Source organism: Anomalospiza imberbis, chromosome 5 (genome assembly GCF_031753505.1).
Source record: "Anomalospiza imberbis isolate Cuckoo-Finch-1a 21T00152 chromosome 5, ASM3175350v1, whole genome shotgun sequence".
Classification (NCBI taxonomy): domain Eukaryota; kingdom Metazoa; phylum Chordata; class Aves; order Passeriformes; family Viduidae; genus Anomalospiza; species Anomalospiza imberbis.
Genome location: NC_089685.1, coordinates 71,792,803 through 71,819,484, shown reverse-complemented (window position 1 = coordinate 71,819,484; position 26,682 = coordinate 71,792,803). Strand labels below are relative to the sequence as shown.

At 42.4% G+C, this 26,682-nt stretch overlaps 1 protein-coding gene across 4 annotated transcripts in view; it reads left to right on the top strand.

Moving 5' to 3' along the window:
* PTPRO (protein tyrosine phosphatase receptor type O) overlaps positions 1–26,682 on the top strand; it is a 141,616-nt gene that overhangs the window by 85,584 nt on the left and 29,350 nt on the right. For all 4 annotated transcript variants that reach the window (XM_068191941.1, XM_068191942.1, XM_068191943.1 and 1 more), the window contains exons 3-12: positions 1,457–1,615; positions 3,429–3,581; positions 5,169–5,615; positions 6,013–6,174; positions 8,798–8,997; positions 11,247–11,367; positions 14,690–14,883; positions 17,293–17,404; positions 22,981–23,132; positions 25,498–25,618. In XM_068191941.1, coding sequence (XP_068048042.1) covers positions 1,457–1,615; positions 3,429–3,581; positions 5,169–5,615; positions 6,013–6,174; positions 8,798–8,997; positions 11,247–11,367; positions 14,690–14,883; positions 17,293–17,404; positions 22,981–23,132; positions 25,498–25,618 — 1,821 coding nt within the window. The remainder of the gene's footprint in view (positions 1–1,456; positions 1,616–3,428; positions 3,582–5,168; positions 5,616–6,012; positions 6,175–8,797; positions 8,998–11,246; positions 11,368–14,689; positions 14,884–17,292; positions 17,405–22,980; positions 23,133–25,497; positions 25,619–26,682) is intronic.

The window sequence follows — 26,682 nt, the reverse complement described above, 5'->3', positions numbered from 1 at the left end:
ATGCTCTGCTGGTCATTGGGATTTAGTTTTTTCTTTCCCTACAGTCTTGCATTTCCATCTTTGATTAACCTACTTCACCTCCTGTGGGATAATTCCACTTTTGATACTGATACTGATCTTCCCATCTCATCTGCTCTCCCTCTTGCCCATTGTGACGATATGCTCTTTGGGGGAAAATTTTATTGTTTTTTCCTCCAGGGCCTACAGCAGCAGAATTTTGAACTCAAACGGGTCCTGTAAGGCCGTGCTAATCAACAGCCTGAATTTTGCAATCTGATCCCTATAGTGTGCAAGAACTAAATCAACATGCTAATCTTTATAAGGATGTAGGCATAATTGCATTAACTATCCTTATTAAAATATGTTACTATGACAAATTTGAGCTAACAGTATAAACTTGCTTGGACCTCTTAACCACAGGATAATTGGGTTGCTGTCAATTTTTTTCTCGCTGAGGGGAGCATTGAACAAAATGTGTTCTTTCTTTTAGTTTTTCTTGGGATTTTTTAATGAATAGAGAAGGCTGAATAAACGTGTGACTCTCTTATTGTCAGCAACAATGCAGCCTCCCAGCAGCAGTGAACTGACGTGGCTTTCCTCAGCTGGTGGAGCTACACTGGTCTGGATTTCAGATCACAGGACACGGGATATTCTTCTTACTTTTTGTGGCCTACCTGATTCTGAGATCAGAGAGGAGCAGTTCCTGACTTACCTCCCTCCTATGCACAGGCTTTCCCTGTGCCCTCCAATAGACCACTTTATTCCTCTGTACCTCAGTTCTTCACCTTTAAAATAATGGTAGTGGTCCTGTTTGTTTTGTAGAAGTTTGGTGTGGATAAGCAGATAAGGATGGTGGCCCTCTCACGTGGTGGGAATGGGGACTGTATAACCACCCATGAAATAAAGAACTGTATAGATACCAAAACAGCAAGTCTTTATTCATGTAGCTTCCTTTGGCCATTACACTGATAAAAATTTTCTCAGCTCATCTTGAAAGCTCTACATTTATGCTGAAGTCACGTGCAGTTTCAAATGTTTTGTTGGTTTTGTCTGGGCACTTCTACTACACGATTGACAAGTATTAAAGATGAAAATGTTTCTGAGGTGAGGACTGTGAGTGCTTAAATAATAACATTTTTTAAATGTCAAATATGGAAATTTTGCTGTTGAAGCATAAGTGTTAAGAAGATGCATTCTTTGAAGTGAGGGGAATATAGAAGTGCTGGCTTTGACAATGTCCCAAGTGGCTTTGCCCCACACCTCAGTGAAGCCCCAGATGTCATCTGGTAGATTTAAGAGTGCCTGTGCCATACCTACAAAAGCATTTATTTTCACTGACATTGTATTTACCGTACCTACAAAAGCACTTATTTTCATTGATATTGTATGTGTGCAAATAACTCGGTTTGCCTCTTAATCTGCCCTTTTTTCCCTCTTTTGTTTGTATATCCTTTAGAACCACTTCCTGTGAGCAATGTTTCTATCTATGATTACAAACCATCTCCAGAAACAGGAGTGTTGTTTGAAATTCAGTACCCAGAGAAGTACAATGTTTTTACCAGGGTCAATATAAGCTATTGGGAAGGAAAAGACTACCGAACAATGCTCTACAAAGGTAGGTGGAAACTATTTCACCAAAATGTAATACTACCTCTGCAGGAAACATTTTAAACGGTGGCCTTAGATGGGGTTTTGACATGTATTTATGTAATGATTTGTGCTTCTGGTAATGTGCTTATATATTGTGAAGTAAGGGATGGGTCTTTGAATTGAGCTGGTGGGTCACTTGGGATTTTTTAATTGCTAGAATCCTAGTTCCAGTGATGCTACATTTCTTTTGGATTTTAGAGGAAGACTTGGTGGTCTGGATTTTTGTAATCAGTCTGAAATTAGCCTGGGAAGGCATCCCCAGTCACTGGTGCTTGTGTGTCAGTTCAAATAATACAAAAGCTCCCAGGCTCTTCCCTCTGGCCAAGGTTTCCTCTTTGGTCTATGGCTGATAGGAAAGCTCTGGGATGTCCCAGAGGAGGGAAACCCATTCAATAAACCTGATTGCTGGCACAGGATCAGAGCTGGTGGTTCTGCATCACCACGCAGTGCCACAGTGCTGTGCTGTATAGTACATCAGTGCAGCATTCAGTGCTGTCCCTAAGCTCATAAACCCTGCTGCATAATAGAAATTTCAATGTGCCTAAAATAATCTAATCAAGGGCAATCAATCTAACAGTCTAGAATGATCTAAACAAGAGCAGATCCTGCTTTCTTTTTTATTTGTTCATAACTGAACCCTTTCATATATTTGTTTACAGCTTTTGCTCTGCAGTATAGATTAAGCACAGTATCTGTCCCAGAGATATGAATGGGACCATAAATGTCCTGTGGGAAGCACCCTAAGAGGTGAGGAAGGCACACACATGCCTTGTGGACCCTGAAACCCCAATGGCTTGACATCCCACAGTGGCAGTAAAATCCAAAACCAAATCAAAATCTTTGGGCAATCCAGTAGGTGCTGAATTGAATTTTAGGCACTGAATTAAGGATCCCAGAATAGAAGCCTGGTCACTGGAAACTCTCTTTACAGTCAGCAGAGGGAGATGCACACCTTTGGAAGGAGGTCAGAGAATTTGGGAGTCTCTTTGCTTCAATGCAAAGTGGGGCTAGAAATCCACTTTTCCCTGCTGTAAAGTGCCAGACGTTAGGAAGGATAAAGTCTGGATCATGGCAGAAAATACAGGTGACCTCTTTGCAGAGAACAAAAAGGATACCAGCAGTAATTTGTCTCCTCCACAGCTAATAGATGGTTCCAGGGGCTGTAACACTAAAGCTGCTGATAAATAAGAGTCAGCTTAAATTAGGAGATTCACTGATCAGCTTGCACACAGCCAGATAGCCCTGAGCCAGTTCTCTTCAGCCCTCCCGTGTGGTGGACGTGAGCTGAGCCCCCAGCAGCACTCGGTTGCAGGCGGGTGTTCCTTTGAGCATCTCCCACAAGCACTGGGCCCCAGTCGGCAAAAGACCAAAGAGGCTTTTGCGTGCAGCAGTTAAAGGTCTGCAGGAGCTGTCAGATGCTCTTTGAGATATTCAGTGTCCTGTGGAGCAGGTTGCCAGATTCAGTTCCCTTGCCAGTGAAAAGCAGCTCATGTTTCTTGTGCTGGGCCTTTTTTTGTTGGATTGTTTGGTGTTTTTTGTGGTTTTTTTTTTTTTTTTTTGGTCTTTCTTTTTTCTGGTGGCAAAGTGGCTTTGACAGCCAGGAAAAGTGTTGGCAAACTGAATTATTACAATTTCATGTCTCAGAGCAGGCTGGAAAATGTTTAAACATCTAAAACATTGCCCATCCACCATGTGCAGTTACATTATCAGAAAGGGAATATTTGATGCATTATCCGCTTTTGTTTTCCTTTCTTCTTTTTCCTTTAAACCTTCTGCAGATTTCTTTAAAGGTAAAACAGTTTTCAATCACTGGCTGCCAGGGATATGCTACAGTAACATCACATTTCAGCTGGTGTCAGAGGCAACCTTCAACAAGAGCACACTCGTGGAGTACAGTGGGGTCCAGCACGAGCCCAAACGGCACAGAACAGGTGAAGAAAATTCTTACACACTGTTTCTTCCACGTCTGTATTGCTGCTTTTCTTGCTGCTGTGGGGAGGGGACTGACCCCTCAGAGAGGAGGGTCTGGGTGGGAGCAGTCCTGGGAGCACGGGAGGAGGATGGTGTGGCTGTTCCATAGGCTCGAGCATGCAAACAGTGCAGAGGGAAATTTGTGTTTCTGTTATAAAGCTTGCTTCGTAGAAAATAACTTCTGCTTCACGTGAGATATGCCAGGCCTTGTGCTAGGAATTCATTTTGGTGCCCCAGGAATAGCTGCACTGGGCAGACTATTGATCTGTCTCTACTGGTCTGTCTCCTTGTGCAGTGAATCACAGCTGAACTGCTCGAGAAGACCTTCCTCACTGTGCACTTTTCTGTCACGGAGAAGAATGTCATAGCTGCCCGACTTGGCGGCCGCTTTGTGCCCTGAAGCATGAACTTTTAATTTCCAAGACAGCAACAGCCAGTTGCAAAGGCTGAAAATTGCATTTGTTCAGGGTCCAGAACTAATTTAATTTGGTCCTGGGATGGTGCCCAAAACTTTTTTGTTAATTTCTTGGACCGCAGACATTTATCAGGGTCCAAAGTGAAATGTACCAGCGATAAAATCAAAAGGCCAAATCTTTAGATGAATACACTGGTGTTGGTCCATTACCTTGGGCAGAACCAAGCCAGCTGATGCCAGCTGAGTTCTGTCCTGAAGATCCTAAATACAGTTGTTGAGGTATTGAACCATAACCAACAGGATCACTTTTTTTTTTTTCCTGCTGCCCTCCCATGCCTCATTTTTCACATGAACTGCAATGAGAATGTAGTCTGGTTTTCTATTAGTGGCTGTGGCTGGGATGGGAGTTGAACAAATTAGCGTGCTGTAAATTGCCAGCTTAAAAGGTGCCAGGCAAAATTATTTGCAGAGGATACTCACACTTAGAGTGTGTAAGGAGAGGCAGACAAGCAATTGCAGTGAGACAGACAAAACGGTGTGTGTTCACCTCCTGGCATCAGCTGAAGTAACTTCTTTGCGTGCCAGAATCTTGTCTTGTGGAGACTCAAATCTTAAGATCAAGCTTTCACAAATATTAAAATTTAAACTGATGTTTAATGCTTGTGAAAAGGTGGCTGCTAAAAGCATATGAAAAGCCCTACAGCAAAATGAAGGTTATGTTTTTTAAATATGAGCTATGCCATATATTTGTTTTGCATATGTTTCAATTCATTTCTACAGAGGTGGGCTTTTTTTTCCATGATAAAGAACTCCCTGGAAGACACAATAAAGATTCACTGTCAAAAATTCATACTACAGTAGCCATGCTGTTATAAGAGCACTGAAGTTTGATTTACTGTGGCTTCACATCTGTTTTACTTCCTGGCATTCTTTAATTGTGATTATGCTGTGAATTTATACTCATCTTGATCCCACTACAGTCACTTCTGGTATATGCATAAGAGCAGGTAAAAGAAGGGAGGATCTTTGTAAGAAGATTTCAAACAATCCCTGCTATTTGTCTGGGGAATTAATACATTTAAAGGTGCGCAGAACGTACCCAGTAAAAGACTATCCCTTGCTTCTCTTTTAGTTCCTTACCCACCCCGAAACATTTCTGTTCAGATCGTACCGATCAACAGGAACAACTGGGAAGAGCACAGCGGCAATTTCGCGGAAGAATCCTTCATGGGACCGCGGGAAATCGTGAGGCAAGAGAAAGCCAGCCACCCTTCTGGCAGCCCCACTGAAATCCCAGCAGCAAACACCTCTGCAGCCTGGCTGGACGAGCACTCCAACAGCACCGAGTATGGAACCGGCCCGCAGCCCGCGTGGTGGTCCAGCGAGGCCGAGTCGTCCGAGGGGGAGGAGGAGTTTGTCAGTGCAGTTTCCAGGAATTATGAAGCCAGTGATGCCAGCACGTCCGGCAGCCCCACAGCAGAGCCCCCTCCCTTCCTTCCTGTGCAGATGGTGCTGACCTGGCTGCCCCCAAAGCCCCCCACTGCCTTTGATGGTTTCCACATCAATATTGAAAGGGAAGGTAAAGCAGAGCCTTGTGCCCTTCTCGTCCTCCTTTTCTGTAATTCCATTGCTGGTTGTCTCCTCTACGAATTATTCATTCTCTAGTACTGTGCTTCAGAAGGCTTTGTTAGATCCCATGTGTTTCTTGAGGAGTTTTTGCATTGAGCAGCATCTACTTTTGGCTGGGCAACATAAAAGTAAGGGAGGAGGAGTAAACTGCCGTTTACAGCTCTCTTTTGTTAAACAAGATTTATACTGTTGTACATATTGCCACACTGTTTGAATAAAGTCCTTTTGGATACCTTTTAATCCCACAGTTGAAACAAGATTAGCATTTCTGATGTAAATAATTCTCTTGGTGACTGGAACCTTTCAAATTTCAATTAATCCACACTTTTTTTCCCCTCCTGATTTAGAGAACTCCACAGAATTTTTGACAGTGAGTGAGGACACTCACAAATTTGTTGCTGAACTGAAAGAACCAGGAAAATACAAATTGTCTGTAACAACATTTAGCTCCTCTGGCTCTTGTGAAGTTCGGGGAAGTCAATCGGCAAAAACACTTAGCTTTTACATCAGTAAGTATCTCATCAAACTCAACTTTTTCTCTCTGAGCAACATAACTGTAATGTGCAGAGTTTGACCACTGTGGTATTTCTGGCACCTGCTGATGGATGACAAGGGTCTGGTCTTCTGGAATTCCCTGTGCCAGAGAAGCAAATATAGGGCAAATATGTTAATGTATTGCAACCTGCCTGGATGGGCCTTGGTTGTGCCATCTTGGCAGTCTTAAGAACAGAAAGCAAGTGATGTGATGGAGTCATTGTCAGTGTCCAGGGGTGAAATGAGTTTCCCTTTTGCATCTCTCACAGTGAGGACTTAATTCCAAGAATTAATTTGGTGGTTATGGAGAGCTTTGGAAATATTTAACTTTCCTACTCCTGGAGTATGTACTGTGTTAGGGATGAAGGGCAGCACAGGCTGAGAGTGTGGGAATTGCACAATTAAACACTGAACTCTGAAATTGAATGGTCTCTGAGAGAACACAGAGCAAATTACAGTAGATGAAGTGGTTCAGCCTGCTAAATTCAAAAGAGAAAAAGTAATTTATTATTTCCCTGTAGAATCCCAGACTTTCTTAACTGGAGATTTAGTAAAAGACAAAGTAATAATACACTACTGTGTAAACTAATACCGTGACTGACAATTGGATCAGCAAGTGAGACAGGTGTTGGTGAATTCAGATTATTATCCTTCTAATGGCTGTGGTCACCTTTGTACCTTTTTCTGCAAAAGGAAATAGATATACCCTAAAGAATGCCCATAGAATGAGACAGGGGAATGCTTGCAGCACTGCACAATTTTGCATTGTGAAAAAATAATGCCTTCCCAAACCATGAATGCTGCAACAAGCCACAGTAGCCAAAGCTGGCAGAAAAAATCCTATTAAAAGGAAATGTAGTCAAGCACTTCAGTATATTATGAATAAAAATTATGCCTTAGTAGCTCATAACATTTACAAATACTAGGTATTTAAACTTGAATTCATCATAATGCTGGACTGAATGTAGCAATTCCACTATTGCTCCCATTTTTAACAACTTTATTGTTGGAAGAAACAATAATTGGAAAGCACCCAGAAAACAGCACATGAGAGAGAGGGTCTCTGCTGTTGTAATTTCACTGTTTTCTGCTTTTCTTTAGGAATAGTTTAGGACAGCTTCATTGTATGAAAAGCATCAAAGTAGATAAAGATATATGTAGCATTGCTATTAGTACCAAGTGTTGTTCTATTTTGTAAGGTGTGACATATTTTATTTTCATTAATCAGTGCTTAAAGTGTCCACCATGCTAACTGTGGACCTGAGAGAAATGAGAAAATGTTAACCCAAAGTATAGGGGTGTGGATGGCTAGATTAAGGATGAACCCTTATCTCATTGTGGATGAAGTATTAAGGTGTTGCAGGAAGGCAAGGATATTTTAATTTTACATGTAACAACCTTTTTTTGGGGGGTTTTGTCACTTAGTTTTGCAGGCTTTTACAACAAAATCAGGGTTCTTGGCAGTTGTATTAGTTAGTCTGTCAAATGCAAGGTCCTTATATTTTAGATAGATTTTGTATGCATCTCTGATAGAATGCCAAATTGGATACATGAACAAATACTCTTAGGTTGAAATTGCTTTTCCATTCCTCTTTCTGAGTCTGATCAAGTAGGGTTTTTGTGTGGGGACTACAACTCTGGGTTATGACATGAGGCATCTCTGCTGCCTTAATGCCAACGCTGAAACAGTTTCTGAATAGTGAGAGCTACATGTGCATCCTCTGTCTCCAGAGAATAATCTAATGATCAAATTCCTCTTTTTTACCTACGTGGCTGTGGGTCTTTTGCCCACAGGGTCAGTCTTATATTTTCCTTGTAATGCTTGGTTGGTGAATCATCCTGTCAAATTACTGGCTTGTGTTACATATTTTTGTTACATCCAGTCAGCAGTCAAATCTTATAGGCTGACCTTAAACCACATTCTTGCTCTGGCATTTGTTTTATTTTATCAATAAATGTAAATTACCACTAGAGCTGCACGGAGGAAGAATGTCAAGGAGAGAGCAGTCACAAGTATCGCTTAAAAGTGACAAGAAAAACAGGCTGTTTTCATGAAACACGAAATTTTGACCAAGTCTAGCTGAAGTTATTTTCCAGAATGTTCTTTTATCTATATTTAAAGCTGTGTTCTCAACCAAGTGCTCCAAAAAGAATGAGATTCTTCACTGTGGTGACCTCTGTGAACTTGATTTTCATGCTTTGAGGCTGTGGTGCGCTTGCAGGGTGTGTTAGTATGTGGAGAGGCGAAAAAGTCTGTGTGCTTATCCTTTAATATTGGTCAACGATCTGTATGCTTTTGGCTCCAGGGCATTTAGGCATTTCCTTGGAACAAATCTGATCCTGCTGGGTGGTTTCTGGTAAGCAGCAGAGAATACTGCCAGCTGAATTTTCAGACAGGCACGTTTCTCTTGTCATGGGCTGTGCTGCAGGTTTTCCCAGGCTGCCACTTCTGCTACCTGGGAGCTGTGGGGGTGGACATCTGCCAGTCCAGCCTCCCTCACCAGCTGTAAAGAATTCCCTGAAAGAAGGGTGTTTTAACATGTGTGCCTCAAATGGATGGAGTGGCTTGCTCACCTGTGCTTTTGGGCCATGTCCCAGGCCCCACAGGTGAGTGGATAGAGGAGCTCACGGAGAAGCCCCAGCATGTGACCGTGACGGTGCTGAGCTCCACGACTGCCCTGACGTCCTGGACGGCGTCACACGAGAGCAGTGGCAACAGCACCATCGTGTCTGTGCTCTCCCTCACCTGCCAGAAGCAAAAGGAGAGCCAAAGGCTTGAAAAACACTACTGCACGGAGGTAAGGAGCAGAAGCTGGAGCATTTTCCAATCCAGTGAAAAAATCACGCTGCTGTTTAGAATCCTTGTGCCCCAGGGGGGGACGGCGGCAGCTGCTCCCTTCTGCAGTCCAAAGGGAGGGACATGGCTGGTGCTGAGTGGAGGGGAGAGCACAGCAGTCAGGAGTGAGAACGTGCAGTACACCACAGGGTTGTTAAAGCGCTGTTTCTGCTGTGACTTCACTCAGGCATGTGCTGCAGTGCATCTGTGATCAGTGAAGTGCTCACATGCATGGTTATCATCAAAGCAGCATAAATTATTTCTTAGCTGTCCCACATTTGAGTGCAGAACCTGACTCTAAATTTTCTGGAAGTTTTGAGATGATCAGAAGCCAGGTTTTCTTTTCATCCACAGGAAAAAGTGTCAGCTCTGGGAAACAAAGCAGTTCAGACCACTGGTGATTTGTATGGACAAGTCCTTTATGGGATGTGTTTATAACCATCAAGAGTTCTGAACCCCAAAACTTGACAGTTTCTGCTACTTGAAGCCCTTAGTGAGTAGTGAGTGCAGACTCTGTGCCTATGATAGGTCAGTGGCACGTGGCTTCAATTAGAAAGATTTTAGCCCACATCTCAGTAACCTCACCAAGATGCTGATACAGCCTTTTTCTAAGCAGGGCCATGGCTTCTGTCTGGCTCCCTGAATGTGCATGATGGAGGAGTCTGCAAAGGACTGCAGAGCTGCCCTGCTGCACCCTCAGCCCACCCATGGGAATGGAGGGGACTGCTGGCATCCTTGTAAATCATTTCCTTCAACTTCATGATCGGCCCTGCCAGTGAATTAATACAGAGAATTTGTGACTCTTTAAAATGCCTTGTAAAATTAATCTCTGTAGAACTTTTGACTTTCAGTTCAAGAATGACTGTGAATTTAAATGCTTGGAAGTGTCTTGTGGTGACAAGTTGAGAACTGTTTTTCAGAATCAGCTTGTTATCTCATTGTTACTTGTATTTCTTAGAAGTGCAGTCATTTAAATGGGAAGCAAAGTACAGTAGGTGATTATAAACACAGATCACAAACACTCACATTTATAATTTCCACAAATACTGCAGGATTTGTCTACAGACTTGAAAAAAGTACCTAATCTGTGAATAAACAAGATATCTGTAAAAGTACATGTGTATTTACTACAAGTAGGTCGAAAAGTCTAAATATAGTTATTTGTTTCTTTCTGTTGTTATACATATTTGTATCAAATTTTATCAACTTACTATACCTGGAATTGTTAAAGGTTTTGGTTTGAGTTCTCCATGAGCTGAAAAGAGCTAAATTCAGTGCAGAGTTCTACCCATTTCTAACATGGTGCATGATTTAAAAGTGTTTTATCTTTTCAGAGCAGCTGGTAAAGACAAATTCTGTTCCTCACTAAATCTGTGCTTGGCAGTGATACACTCATGAGCATTGCAATAAGCCACCAGTGCAGAGGTGGCTGTGATACAGACTCTGAGAAGGTTGTGAAGAAAATATTAGTAGGAAATACCAGCCTGCAGCTCTAGAAAGGATGTGTGAAGGCTTTTCCTCAAAGCTGCTATGTTAATTTGCTGTTGGTGGAGTCTTCAGGAGATGAGCCTCTTCCTGTTGTATCAGACCAGGAATCGCTTGGTCAGGAATTCTGCCTCCAGCTCTGACTGAAGTCTGGTGTGGCACAGCAGAAGTGTTAACGGTGATGTTTTCAAACTGAAAAGAAATATCACAATGCCCCTTAGTTACACTTTGTAGTGCTGTGGAGGGGAGGTGACAGAGAATATTTCCTCTCTGATTTCCCTGTGGAGTCGCTCAGTAGACGCAGTCAGAGGACAGCTTCCCCAAAACGCTGCCCTCAGCTCACAGAGCTGCATCAGTGATGGATGGAAAGCCTCAGGCTCTAATTGAAAACACGTGGTCTAAATACTCCAGCCTGAATAACACCACCTGAAAATGACTAATGTAGCCTGAACATTGTAATAACCTTTGGCAGCAGGAGAGAGTGGGTCTGCAGTGAGGTAGCTCACCTTATGCAGCCAAGCAAGTGCAATTCTCCGAGTCAGATCATTTGTGAGGTCAGTCCTGACCACTTCCACAGTTGTGCCACGTGGGGTTAATGAATGAAGTTCTTGCTGCCAATGTGTTTGGATTCATGCCTTTTGTAACTGGAGCCATTCAAGTACAGCCTCAATATTCTTTTATTAATCAAGTAAATGCTTCATATCTGACGCGTTCCTCTCCTCCTAGGTGAATTCAAGCAGCAGCCTCATTGAAAATCTTGTTCCTGGTGCCCAGTACCAAGTTGTGGTCTACCTACGGAAAGGACCATTGGTTGGACCTCCCTCTGATCCTGTCACATTTTCCATTGGTAACCCCTGAACCTACTGACTGAAATGCATTTCTTTGTTTTTAGGTTTTGTTTGGTTTTGTTTTTTTTAATATGTGTAGTACGTTCATTAAGTCCTGTAGACCACGCCTTGATTTTCTCAAGTTTAAGAGTGGATCTCAATGTTCTCTGCTTTGGGATTTGGACATGAGAAGAACCATCTGAGACTGACACTATCATCTTCAAGAGTGTGGTTTTATGTCCAACAGGCAGAGCTGCTGCCCCCATATCTGTAATTTAGGATTCCACCAGGCTCCTACAAAGGGTCATTTAGGACAGAATTCAGTAACGTTTAGTTTGAGTGTTATTTATTTTGTTAAGATTACCACTTAAAATGTATTAAGAAGAGAGAGGGAAAAGAGAAAGAGATCAGTGTACAGAGTTGCATTTCCAGCGAAATATTCAACCTGTGTCACCCCAGCTTCTCCTTTTGACAAAAAGTCTGCTCAGTGGGACAGCAGGTGGCTGAAACTTCGAGATCTTCAGTGTTTTTAATGTTGCTTCCTCTCTGTGATGTAGGGAAGAAAGTAAAACAGAAAAAAATGTTATCCTGTTAAGAATTTAATCCTTAAATAAAAGGCAATATGGGGCCTAGTGATTATGGTGAGAGCCTTTTCATTCTAGTCAATCTTCTTATGTATTTTCATAAATTTGGTCTGAATAAAAATTTGTAAAGTATGCAATATTTCAGGAAAGGAAAAATTAGTAAGTAAATATTTATATATACTTTAATGTTGAAATTTCTATATTTGGACAGTTTCACAAATGCTTTTGGTCTTCTTTCTCATTGTAATTCAAAAATCTGAAAAATTCTTCTTTTATTTGTGAAAGTAAAATCATGTCTATCCAAAGCAAATAAGTTCCTTCATTTTCTCCACTTTTTTATGGCCTTACAACCATGAAAGTTTCTTACAAAACTGAAAAAGGCAATCATTTTCTAAATAGAACATCTCATAACTTTCATATTATAAAGGGGCTGTTTTTATGCAGTAGAACAACAGTTGCATGAGTTTTCATTTCATAACAGTTTATTGAATATGACACTAAAATAATAGAACTGAAAAACAAATTGTTCTCTGAACTTACCAGTGGTGGCTAACAACGAATGAAACTCAAATAAAATAAAATGCACTTTAAAAAGTGTTCCATTCTCCACACGTGTCATGGTTTGACACTGGTGCCATGCCAGTGCCCCCATGAAAATGCACTTTTCCAAATAATTGCTGTGAGATGTGATCAGGAACAGAGCAGAGCAGGCCCAAGCTTGGTAACAAAGGAAAGAACTTTATTAAACTACTACTACTATAAAAACTACAAACACTAAATCCTGGATGAAGACCTTCCAAAACACTCCTCCTCCTCCTCCCACCTAATTTCCAAACAAACCCACGATGAGACACCACCCAGGATCCTGATCAAGTTGCCACCCTTCAGATAATCAATACTCAGTCCATCAAGGGAGACAGGAGTCTCTCCTGTGCCACAGACTCCCCAGGAAACACAATTGCCACGCTTGTGTCTCCATGTCACACATGGCAATCGCCCGAAGAAAATTTGCCATGGTGACACTCTCCTTTCCATGTCACAGTGCTCTCACCACCGTGCACGGACAGACTGCTCATAGGGCTCCTTTAAGGACGCTTTGCCAAGGACCAAGAAAAACAACAGTTCAGCATCTCATCTCAGGACTACAGTCCCCCCCCCCCCATTTCCCCCTGGGGCCAAGGGTCCAAGAACAGAGATCTTCTTCTCTTCTTCTTCTCTGAAGACTGAGGGCCTCTCCACACGCTCTTCAACTTTGCTCTGTTCTCTCCACTCCTCTGTTGGTAATCACTGAAACAGGTCTCTTGGCCTACCAACACATCCCCCTAAGTGCATCTTCTGTTAGGAGAATTTGGTTCAGTCTATGGCTAACAAGAGAAGTCCAGCCACAAGCCACTCCATCATCTCCTCCCAACTCAAAAATTCCCTCTTCCATCATCTCGGATCCCAGACTGTCTCTCTTCTACTTCAAATCAAGGAGGAGTAATATTTTACAAAGCCCTCATTTCTCAGGAAAGGGTTAAAAGCTCAGACTCCCTGGACGGCTGATATCTCTGCCCAGCAGCTGATTCCCAAGTCCAAGGCTGTGCGCCTTCCCCCCACTCCTTCTCCTCCGCCGGCAAAGTTACAGGTGCCGTCCGGACTCTCTGTCTCTTCCCTCTGGGAGCCGGGGGGGAATGACAAAAACATCTCTGCTTCTCTCCACCCTTCCGTCCACAGGAGCTGGCTCGGTTCCAGTCCTTCTACCCCTCGGCTCACCTCGACCAGGCCTCATGGCTCCCCCTCCCCCCCCCAGCCCCATGGCTGGGCAGGGGAGGTCTGCACAGCACCTTGACCGGAACCAAAGAGAGCGAGCTCTTGGGAGTTCCTGCTTTTAACCCCCTGTGTTCTCAGAGGCGTATCCATACCTTCAGTGGTCACTCCAGGTGCCAATATCCAAACTTGACCACTGATTGGTTTGACCCAACTTCCTGAAAGAATTCACTTCCATGTCAAACCACGACAACACATTATCCTAAGGCTCATTTTCACATTTATTAGCAGCTCAGAGAAAGCAAAGCAAAGACGTGGTAAATGATTTATAAAGGTAAAGGCAGCCATGTGCTAACATGGGCTGAAATAACCTGGGTGCTGCTCTGGGTTCTGACCTGGTGTGCAATAGCTGGGGCTCTGCAGCCCTGGCAAATGTTAGCTCTAAGTCCTTGTTTAAGTAGCCTCAGTGAAGTCATGAAGAAGAATTGCTTTCCAGACCATACAGGTTGCAGAAGCTGGCCCTTAAAGTGACATTTTTCAAATCACTTGACTCTTTCTCAGTGTCACCGTCTGCGAGGCTAGAATAGCAATGCATGGCAGAACCTTTGGGTTCCCCAGGGAAGGAGGGCTAGAGATGAAAACTTTCCTTTCTTACAGTGCTCTGGCTTTTGATGCTTTTGTTTTTGAGCATCTTGAAATATCTCCTAAGCATCCTGATTTTCAGAGTAGAGTAGAGCCCTCCATTTATGAGAAATTGACACGTGTACTTTATCTCGGGCTAAGCAGCCAACACGAAATGGTCTGTAGCCACTGCTGGAAAACTAGTTTTAAACTGGAGAACAAATGCTTAAAAAATGGTATTCAACTGCTTGTGACCAGGAAGTTCTTGAGGATTAGAGTCATGAGAAAACCAGAAATAGGTAGAACTTGATTAAGGAAAGGTATCATTTTAAAATAAAGTGCAACTGATAACACATGCGCGTTGCTAACCATAACTTCTGCTTTATAGTGCCCACAGGAATAAAGGATCTGACCCTTTACCCCTTGGGACCTACTGCTGTGGTTCTGAGCTGGAACAGACCTTTCCTTGGGGTGTTCAGGAAATACGTGGTAGAAATGTTTTACTTCAACCCATCAACCATGACCTCGGAGTGGACAACCTACTATGAAATAGCAGCAACTGTCTCCTTGACTGCCTCAGTGGTAAAGTGACCATTCCTGCCTTGCTTTCCCATGCCTGGCACCCTTGTGACACGTTTTTTTTCCCAGCCTTTTCCCCATGAATATGTATATATATGTGCCTTTAAGCCTGGTACTTTTTTTTAACCCAGCAAAGCAGAGAAAATGGCCAAGGGTGCTGGAGGCATTTTCTGTTCCAAAGTAAGGCACTGCCAGCTGAACCATGCTAAATTTTAAGCAGAGCAATGAGACAGGAGATTAGCCTCATTTTTTTGTTTTGTTTTGTTTTGTTTTGTTTTTGTTCAGCAAGTCCAGAGGCAGCTTCAGTTTGTGGGTCAGTTTGTCAGTCAAGGTTTTAAAAGTTCCATCATCTCCTCAGGGGGTGTAGTGCAAAGGCTTATCTACATAATTAATATTGATAGTATGGATTTGGGGCTTGCAGGCTGGTCTCTCAGTGTGCCATGTGGAAGGCTTAGCTCTGGTTTTTGTGAAAAAAAGGCCTTCATGTTTCTGAAGCTGCCAAATCTTTGGCCAGGGTTTTAACTAGGTGAACTCTGGTCCCTATAAGAACACACTCACACATATATTCACGGGTGTCCTTGCAGGTGTAAAGCAAATTTTTCCTCCTGTTTTCCATTATTTCCTGGAGAAGGTGAAAAGACTTTACTTAGACTTTGCTGTAGAGCTAGAGAAGGTAATTCCAGCTGAAATTAGTTGTTCAAGAAAGTTATGAGTATGCAAGAAAAGATAGCAATAACTTCTGCTGCTGGTGAGAGCCAGAGTGATTTACTGTAATTGATTTCCATAATACCATTTGTGGAGTCATTTTGGAACCAGCAGCTTTACTGTAATTGGGTATGTGACTATAAATCTAACACATCAATCTCCAGGGAAATTAAAAACAAAAATAACTTACCAAACTGGTAATTAATATCTTGCAATCATGACTCAGCACAAATAGATTAATAGCTGAGTGATCTAAGTGATCCAAGAAATAAAGCTATCATGCAGAGTTAATGTGGTTCATTAGAAAAAGAGATGATGTTGTCCCTTACTGTTGCAAATCCTGCTCAGGGAAGCCAAGTTGGAATTGCTTTGTCTGGATTTCAATCTGAAATGCAACAGTGCTGTATGGAGGCTAAAGTGAGCATTTCTTCAAGGATAATTTTAAAGACTAATCCTGAATTAGGAAAAGAATGTTTCCCTGCTATTCTGTTGTGGCATTTAACATACAGGTAGGGACTGGTGAACTTTTGTTTGGGTCCTCTAATGGTGCTCCAGAATCCCACGGATCCCTGCTGACACCTCTGAGTGGGGTATGCTGAAGCAGCAATGAGAAGAATCAAAAATCAATGTCTCCAACAGCATAAAATAATCAAGCATGATTTCCCGGAGGGTTAACATTTGATAAGAACCTTTGGAACTGGATTTGTCTTTTCACTCTGTTTAGTTGCTTCATTCATCTTGTGCTCTGCAAGTTACTTGAAAATTGTCAAAGCAATGCTGGTATTTCCAATATGACACCAGGGGCATGTCAGAAGAAGCTCAATCATCTTAAAGGATTTGGTGTCCATGTGGACACAACTTCTTCCAAAAATCATGAAAAGAACAGATCACGCCACCTATATTGTCTTGTAGTATCTGGAGAAAAAAGGCCACTGCAAACAACAGAGATCTGTAAAAATAGCAATTTCTACATTGCTGAAGTTGTTTGTTAATTTCATCTTGCTTTTATTTTGAATTTTAAAAATATCAAGAGGCTTTTCATCTAAACATCAGTATCTTAAATGTTCTGTGCTGTCAGTGGAAGAATTAGAGTTTTAAGTTAAATATTACACACAATACTATAATATAAAACATATTGCTTTTTATACCTCATTTATATCTCATTTATATTTACATATATAATTTATGTCTCATAAGTCATTTATGTTTCATTCCTATTCCATTTATTATAAATGATAAGAGAAAGTGAAATACACTTGGAAAATTGGAAAAAAATACATATTTTAAAGTGACACTATCTGAGACAAAAGCATCGATTCTAATTTATCCTCAAGCCCCATTTAATCAATCTAGAAACACCTACATTTTCCAGTTAAAGATTTTGCCTTCATCACTCTGGAATTGTGATGGAAGATTGCTCTGTGTGAATGGTTCTTACCACCCTGGAAATCCTTTGAGATGCCTGTGGTGGACAGAACCTGCAACCAGGTGGACGTGGATGAGCAGCACAGCTGTGTTTGCTCCCCCCACACAGGTGTTTTGGTAAATTGAAAGGCCAAATGTCAGAGGTTTCCACTGAAGGAAGGAATGGGAGCTCAGAAAAGCGAGTGTGGGCGTTAGGTTTATAAGTGCCGTTGTGTTTCAGAAGTCCTGCCTCATGCTGGTGAGTTCTCTCCTGAGTGCTCTTTGTGTTTTGTCCCTTTACAGAGAATTGCCAACCTGCTGCCCGCTTGGTATTACAATTTCCGGGTCACCATGGTGACCTGGGGGGACCCAGAGCTGAGCTGCTGTGACAGCTCCACCATCAGCTTCATAACAGGTAACCAGCCAGCTGAAAACACTGCGGCAATGATCCTGGGGGCAGAAGCTCTCAGGAAGTCTGACCTCAGAGTGTCAGACTCTGTGGTGCTGTGTTTCACCTACAGATAGTTGCAAGCTAGGATATTTATCAGCTGAGTGGTTTTGGGGTTGTTGTTTGGGGGTGGTTTTTTTTTTTTTTTTTTTTTTTTTGGTTGGTTTTCTATTATATTGTTTTTAAGTCTCTGAGGACTGCTTTCAATGACCGTATAAATGAATTTTTCCTGTGCCTGACTGCTCTTTTGCAATCCATCAGCTCCATCAGCTGAGTGCATGGCTCCAGTGAGGGCCAGTGGTCGTGCTCCACTTTCACCACACCATACATTTGACACATGGAGAAGTTAATAGGTAAATTGGTGAACCTGAATCCTTAGGTTTCTTGACATTATGAAACACTTTTGGATTTATCTGCAATATTTCCAAGTGTTTTTTCCTCCTTTATCACCCTCCCAGTAATCCCCAGGTCAGAGCATGACTCGTGCAGCACCGAGATGAGTGAGCTGATACAACCACATGGATTTCCCTCTTCCACTTGGGACCAGCCATGCATTTAACACACTCTGGCATCTCTTGGCAGAGTCTTTGGATTTGAATCTTCAATATGTCCAGCAGATCAGCCACAGAGGGAGCAGCATGAGAGAGGCCCTGTCAGCACCTTGCCATGTGCTCCCAGCATCCAGGATGGTCAGGCCAAACTCAAGAGTTCTCCACTGAATCCTTTTGCTATGAAGTGTCACTGTTTAATTCACCTTGCTGAAGTTGAGGTGACTGAAAGCAGTAAATAATTCAGTTTTACTGTGAGATGCAATGAAGTATACTTGCTCTTCTTTTCCATCTGTAGGAATCCAATTTTCTGTAGGAAAATCAGGGTATAATGTCCCAGCCACTCACTCCAAAGCAGACACTAGCCTAGCCCCAGGTTTTCTGTTTGGTGACAGTCAGAGAATGTGCCTGGAAAAGTTACTAAGACCCATTTGCAGTGATGATTTACACAGAGCCTGTGCCCCAGAGAGCCACGGCAGAAAAGTCAGCAGCAGTTAAAGCTGTAGCTCCACTGAAGTCCAAGAAACACTCCCGTGCTGAGATACCTGATCCCAGGCTACTCTGCTGACAAATTCTGGCACTTTTCCAGTGTATCACAACTGTAGCCTTGTGAAGGGTCTCCAGGGATATTCCTTGTCCTTTGGTATCAATCAGCTTTTCTGTAGCACTGTAAGGAAGCAATTTTCCAGCTGGTTGGTTGCTGTATGAGGGAAAAATTGTCTTTTCCAACTGATTTGGGTACCAGGTTCAGCATTTTAGAGTGGAAGTGTTCCAGCGGAATACTCACTTCAGTATTGTAGCTCCAGAAACCTGCAGCAGAAATGAGGGAGATTAAGGGTCTTCTAAAATGTAATCTGTCATCAGTTCCAATCTGGATCTCTGTGTGATGACAGGGAAGACTGCTACTGCTGCTGAATGAAAAATGGATCAACTTCTTAACTAGCAGATGCAGACAAAATCAGAAATGGATGAACCTCTAAATATCATCCATTTGTGACTGGCAAAACCTCTCTTAGAGAAGCTCATCTGGTCTTCAGTGAAAATTTCCAACTGGAATGTTGCATCAATGGTTAATTTCTCTTCTTATCAAGGGTTTATACCCTGTGTTTCTGATCTGCATTTTTCTGGTTTTACTATGCAGTCCAAGATATTCGTTGCACTTTTATCTTACTGATTGAAGACACACAAAGCCTTTTTTTTTTTTCTGGTCTCTAAACAGAATTTAGTTTGTTTTTTCTGTTAATAAATTGCTTCCATTGAACTCTTTGGGTGCTCTGACTTTTAGGTGCTTTCCCATGTTCTTTTTTTTCCCCACTCTGCCTCTCTAATTTTTACTGTCTTTACTGAAGTACATAAAAACTGCAGGTGTAACACCAGCCTGCTGAATACTCCTGTAGAGGCACAATCAGCCCCCTGTTCAAAGCTCTCCTGTGTGTGCATCTAAATGATTGCATTTCCTGCATCATCACGCTGCAGGTCTGTGTTGATTTACTTCTATTTTATGGCTCCTAAGAGAATTTATCATTTGCTGTCTACATGCTATTTTCCAACAGACCTGGAACAACAGACTTTGAAATTCACTTTGTTTGAGCAGGCCCAACACAGGGGGCAATATTTCAAAGCTCAGCCCTGTCCAAGTCCTGCCCTCCTCTGCCAGTTGCCACGCTCCTTGCATGGTTCATCAGCCCTGCTTTTACTTTCAGGGTATTGATGAAAATGTTGAATAGCAATGAGGTGTTAAAATCACACTGTGATTTGAAGCAAAGAGCCCTGACAAAGAAAGCTGATTTGGTCAAATTGCAAGCACTTACCAATAGATGGTCAGCACTGAATGTGAGCATTAAATGCACTCCTGTCCTCTGATTGCCCTATTACTTGCAAGCTCTTCAACTTTGCCCAGGAAGTGCAGTCAGGCTTGCCAGTTTGTCGTATCTGCAGGTTTGAAAAGTTTGTCCCCAGTAGGTGCTGCCTTTTCACGGCTTTAAGCTACCAGGGGACTGAGAGTTCTTTCTCACCCTCAGCCTCTTACCTCCCAGGGAGGGAGCAGGTGGATTTATGGAGCACTTGGTCCCTTTCTGCATCATTTCGAACAACGCCACCTCCCCTGCGCAGGTTGCCAGGAATTCAAACAAACAAACAGAAAAAAAAAGCCCACCAAAAAGCCCTATATTTTAAAAATACCGGAGTGGAGGTTCTGTAGGCTCGACAGTACACCATCTGTCAGTTCTTCTGTGTATAACCGGAGAGCCAGCCTCCACACCTGGAGCACAAGCTTGAGTTTCAAACCCAGAGTAGAAGGACCAGCTGGGAGTTTGAGGATGCAGCTTGCGGGAAGCTCAGAGCAGACATTCCCTAGTGCAGGATCCCACTGCTCCTGGGCAGGCTGGAGCCAGGCTGGGGCTGTACCGAGCTGCAGGACTTGGGGGGATGAGATGGAGCTCTTTCCCACAGCAGCTGGGGAGATTTGGGAGACCCAAGAGACTCGTCAGAAGCAGCATTTGTCCTCTCAGCTCCTGCAGCAGCAGTTGCAGCCCATTGTTTTACTCGGGGAGAGACCGTGACGCTGGCAGCGTTGCTGTGGTGACTAATGAGTTTTTAATGCCACCTGCTGTAAACAGCTGGATTTAAAACAACCATGAGCAAAGGCTCTTTGGACCATCAGCGTTTGCTTTTTGCAATGAGGATGCTTTTATCTTTGGAGAAGCAAAAGGAGTGAGAAAGACAGGCTCTGGGTGCTGCTGACTGCCACCACAAGTGCAGCCTGTTGGTCCCGTGGGTGCTTCCAGCTGTCACTGTGGTCCAGGTCAGCAGCACGTGTGACTTCCCGCAGCATCTCTGTGCTCCCCAGAACCTTGTGCTAGGGGCTGGGTCACACCAGCCCTGGCCCTTGCTCTCATCTGACATATCCTGGACTACTGTAAAAAAGGCAACCCTGACGGGGAAGAAATGATGATGTTTGGTTTGAGATCAGAAGGCTGAAGGATAGTTTTATTAAAACTATGCTATAATACATTAATATACTATTTAAAGAGAGACTATCCTATTCTACATACTCACTTCTTTCTTACCTATCCAACAACTGACAAACTCGTGACTGTTTGCTGAGAGTTTGAGACGCAGCTGGATCTGATCGGTCATTGAACCCAAACAACTTCCACTGGTATCTAATCAAGCAATCACTTTAGGTAAACAATCTCTATACTAAATTCTACATGGGGAAAACAAAGGAGCAGAAGAGATAAAGATTGTTTTCTCTTCTTCTCTCTGTGCTTCTCCTGAGAGACAGAATTATGTCTCTCTGTCCAGAGAATGTGAATGCCACACTGGATATTCACTGTCATGAAAGCATACCATCAGTAGTAAAGTGCAGGGGGAAATCATTATTTGTGTATGAGATTCATGACAGTCATGGCCTTAAGCTGCAAGGAATACACCATCCATGCACAGGGATGGGCTGGGAACTTTAAAATACTGCATTAAGGATTTTGTACTAAATGCTTCTTGATGTTGCTTCTCCTCAACAGCATAAAAAGGACATTTTCAAGATTAATTTGGGAGAATAGTCTTACTAAATATTTCTAAATGGCTCTAAGTTGTCTGTGCACTGCATTTGCTGCCTTCCTCAGCGAGTGCTTCAGTAAATCTGTTCCCTAACAAACCAAGTCTCAATGCCAAAGTGGAAGGAGCCTTCGTGAAAGCAGCAGTGACATCTTGTGGCCCTTTCCAAGAGACCGGAGCTCCGAGGCCATCCTGCATTCCCTGCCTTGGCACCAGCACACTGGACACGGCATGGCTTGAGCAGAGGAACACCAGGCCGTTCACACCATTTTCCCCACCATGCTCCTCAAAAATCGGCCAAGCACACGGTTCCATACCTTTCCCTGCAATATCCAAATTATCCTACTCATATCTCCTTGGGAGGGGGTTGAGATCTTCACTGATTGAGGTTTTCACTGTTGGGTCTCCACTCACTGTTGATTTTACTCTTCTCTGGGCTCCTGCACCTTTGGGTCTCCACTCACTGTTGATTTTACTCTTCTCTGGGCTCCTGCACCTTTGGGTCTCCACTCACTGTTGATTTTACTCTTCTCTGGGCTCCTGCACCTTTGAATCAGGCAATCAAGGTGTGCTGGCCAGCTGTTCTCCCTCTCCAGTTAATGGAGAGGCACCTCCCAGAGGGAATCCTTATCTCAAACACCAATTTAGTGTTATTTGGGAGGTTCTAGGGTTTTTCTGGAGGCTGCTCTCTTTCTGCAGGTCACAGCTGATGAGAGAACCAGCTAGGGAAGGTGGCTGAGTCCCAGTCCCTGGGGGTGTGGAGCTGAGGGACATGGTTTGCTGGTGGATGTGGGAGTGCTGGGTTAAGGGCTGGTCTCAGTCTTAAAGGTCCTTTCCAGCATGAGTGACTCTGTTATGTGGGCTGCAGAGAGAGCAAAGGACTTGCTGGCAGCTCCAGGACAAAAATCCTCTCCTAACAGGCTGGGTGGGTTCTGTATGGGGCCTTTCCCCCTCCCTTCCACTCAGGGAACAAGGGTGGTCGTAACCTCTCATGCAAAAGTTGTTCTTTGGAAATCTGCAAGCTTTTCCTCCTAGAAAGATGCAAGCTCAGTGAAAAGATATTTTTTTTTCCTATGGAAAACCTATCAATGTAACAATTTATTATTTCTTTTCAGTTCAGTGACACAGTGAATCAACATCTGAGGCTTTTAACTTGAATTTGACTTACAAATGTGACTCAAAAAATTATTTTTATTTGCTGTGATTTTTTTTAACTGAAAGTTTGCAAAAATGAGTGTATTTTTGTTCTAATTATCTCCCAGGTTAAATGATGGTTTTCATATCTTTCAGCTCGTGCTCAAATGGTTTTAATGATCCTTTCCTGCTAGCTTTGTGATATTCTTCTCATGACAGCATCCTTTGGCAGAAGTTTATTACTGGATTTGCTAATCAACTGTGTTAGAGTCTGTCTGTAACACATTTGCCTTCTTCCTTCAGCACCAGTGGCACCCAAAATTACCTCTGTGGAGTATTACAACCACCTTCTGTACGTCACCTGGACCTATGGAGGAGATGGCCCTGACCTTTCTCATTCCAGGATGCTGCACTGGATGGTTGTTGCAGAAGGGAAGAAAAAAATCAAGAAGAGTGTAAGTATCAGTGTGGAAGGTGGGTGGTGTTCATTTCTTTGAGGTTTTTTTTTTCCTTTTTTTTGGGGGGGGGTGGGTGGGCTTTTGGTTGGTTGGTTTGTTTTTCTGAGTTGGTAACTAAGAAAAACTTTGATGTTGTAAGTGTGCTTACCACACTGTGACAACTCTGGTAACTTTCTATTAACGGAGTTCCAGCAAGTTTGGTGGAAGCCAGTAAAAGTTATTTCCCAGCGTTAGCATGCACTTTGAAAGACTTGAGCTCTCAAAACAGCCAGTGGACAAAGTGTTTCTTTGTGTGAACCAGTGAAGGTGTTGATAACTTACATAATTGAAAAAGAGCTTAAAAACTTCTCAGCTTCAGACAGTAAAACATAAAGAGTATTCTCATACACAGGTGTGGTACTTTCCATTTTTATTTATTAATAAACAGAGTAAGCTAATGGCTGAGGGGGTTTTTGTGTGTTCAGGTGTTGTTGCTTCCCATTTTCTGACTTTATCTTCATAAATTCTGTGTTCTGTATTTCATGTTTGAATAGAGTTCCGCTAATTGATGGGATGAGGATTTCACCCAGAATGTGTGCGCTTAGAAAACTTGCTAGTTGCTAAGGTGTGCTCTTGGTGCATTCTCTTGAACATTTGGAAAGTTGGAAGTGTATTTTCAGCAGAAGTGAAATTTCAGCAAATTGATCACTGATTTTCATGTGGATTTGTGTGGAACGTCCTAGCTTTCAATAAATTCCTTGTGGCTGCAAGAGTACATCCCTCTGGAGCTTGCTGCAGCATGATCTAATTATATGATTAGGAGAACTGATAACCTTTCTGAGCAGCAGGAACTTTCAGGATTTGGATCCTTACTTCAAACAAGGAAGAAAACTAGATTTTAATTTTTGTTCTACAAATAAAATATTCTATCAATTGAATTCCAAAAAAACCCCCAAACAATCACAATTATATACCTCTTTTCTCTTCCTTCAAAAGGCATGTTTTCTGTAAGCTTATTATTCTTTCAGGAAAAATCTGATTTCTCTAGCACCCAACTTCACTTAATGCAAAAATTGTAGATTAAATAAATATAAAACAAACATTTAATGTGAAAATTTAAATAAATTAAAAAACCTGAATATGCAATTTTAGATTAAACAAAAGATTAAAAGTAGAGGGTATCTACAATATAGTATATCCATAAATAAAATTTCTAAGCTTTAGGGATGTCTTTACAAATGTTTGTCTTTATATTCCTTGTAAGATGGGGGAACCCAGAGGGTGTTCTTTAGGAAAGTCCTGCAAAAAGCTACCTATTTATAGCTAACTTTTATGGTTCTATGGATAAATATGGGTAGATGCTTGCAGGCATCAGGGCATACCTGCTCTCCCAGGCTCTGTTAGTCACTTCCAGGAACTGTTTCCTTTAAAACTCATACAGTATTGTAATATCATCATATGATTTTATTATGATTGCTAATATGGTTGTTTTTCTTGTGGCATTATTGAAATAAATAGGTAACACTATCAGGCAATGTTGATTTTTTTCTTCCTGCTCCCTGTGTATTTCCCAAGACTCCACAGAAGTTGGTCAGTTTTTAGAGAAGTGATGAAAATTATGTGCAAAGCCCTGTGGGTCTTTATTCAGAACTGTCAGTTTCTCTTGCATCTGAAGGCTTCAGCCTGAGAATTAGATGACTTTGAAAACCAGCATGCGATTCCTGGATGGGCCCTTTATAGATAGTACAGAAGTGCTCTGAAAACAGTGTGTTCCAAGTTCTGCATCATGACTCTGGAGAAATGGGAGGATTACCCTAAAATAAAAGGAAGAAGTTATTCTCAGTCTTTTGAGACTCAGCTCAGTTTAGGATCTGGTTTCAGACTTGCAGGTGATTGAAGTCAGACCCTGAGATCTCTTGTCAAGTTAACAGCTCTCCAAGAGGTGTTAGCCTTGCCCAGATGGATTTAATTTTCAGGTCTGTAGGATGCATAAAGTCTTGCCTACACGTGGCTTGTGTGCTCTTCTTTGAGGTGTCTGACCTGATTTAAATTCCTCTAAAATTGCAATAGACTCAAGTCCATGGCTTGTTAAGCATTTTGCACAACTTGAGAAATCTAGATGCTCTCAGTGGTGTGAGGGAGAATTTCTTTTTTTCCTTAAATTTTCACTGGTCACATAGAAAGTGCAACCTAAAATTGTCTTCTTTTTGCACTGTGGTTGGTATCAGTGGGAAGTGGTTGATGTCACAAGCCTGGAGCACACAGAAGACATCTGCTGTGGCGCACAGGACTTTCTGTGTAGTGTTTTGAGTGAGCAGGTTAATTTTACGAGGCAGTGCTGTGGTTTGTGTTGTGTTTAAGCTGGTGTCTCTCGATTGCTCAGGTAACACGCAATGTGATGACTGCAGTGCTGAGCTTGCCTCCGGGGGACATCTACAACCTTTCAGTGACTGCTTGTACTGAAAGAGGCAGCAATACTTCCATGCCCCAACTTGTGAAATTGGGTAAGAAGCGCTTCTTTGTACTTTATTAACTCTCCCCGCTCATTTGACTGTAAAGTAGCTCTGTCAGCACCTTCCTTATTTCAGTTTTGTGCCTCTGAGCCCATTTCTTTTGCAAAGCTGTGATCTTCACCTCACCTTGCTGTGAAGGTTATCTCATGCCTGTGTGTGAAGCCACTCTCCTAAAATGGTTTTGCTCAAGAGGAGCAAGAGTGGCAAAGTTTGGCTGTAAGTGGAAGTAGGGAGTGGAAATCACTTGGTGCCTTGCTGAGAGAGCAAGTCAACTTCATAGCTGTTTGCCTAAGGTCTGGTACAGATGTAGGTTTTGAGGATGGCAACTCAGGCTTTGCAGATGAACTTTTCAATGAAAAGCAGAACCTTTCTCTCTACCTTTCTGTTTCTGACAGGCCTATTTCTACACCTCTCTGCCACTTGGTCTGCTTTTCTGTCTCCCCTCCTCTCTCTCTGGACATCTGCAAAGTCTTTCAACACCAAAAACTTACCCTTAAATACCAATTAATGATAGCATTCTTTATAAAATAGTCAGATTTGTGAATGTAGAACCCAGCTTCATTTTAAGAGAAATGTGTAATATACTTGTAGAAAAAAAAGAAAACTTTACTTGGGAGGAAGACTGGACACTGCACCATTGTACCTCAAGAAATTTTGGTTCTCTTTTGAATGTATGTGGATTTGTTGAGCCCTAGGTACCTAGAACACTGAAATTTCCAGGTGTGCCAGACTGCTTTTACAGGTGTTAGCTCTGCTGAGAAGGTGGGTAAGGAAGAGTTTGTAATCTCAGAGTGGGTTATCTTCTCATTATTATGAGATTCTCTATTCATATTATTATGAATAATAATCCTTTTGTGAGTCATTCTGAGAGAAGTGAATTTAAAGGACTCTATAATTTCTAATTGGATTAGAGCTCTAAAAAACAAATTATGTCCATTTCTGTTTCTCAGTATTCTTAACAGTGCTGAGGCAAACGGTACAGACACAACCATCTGAAGTTCTTGCAGGTCTTCTTACCAAAGGCAATATTGGAAAGAAGTAGACAAATTCCATGA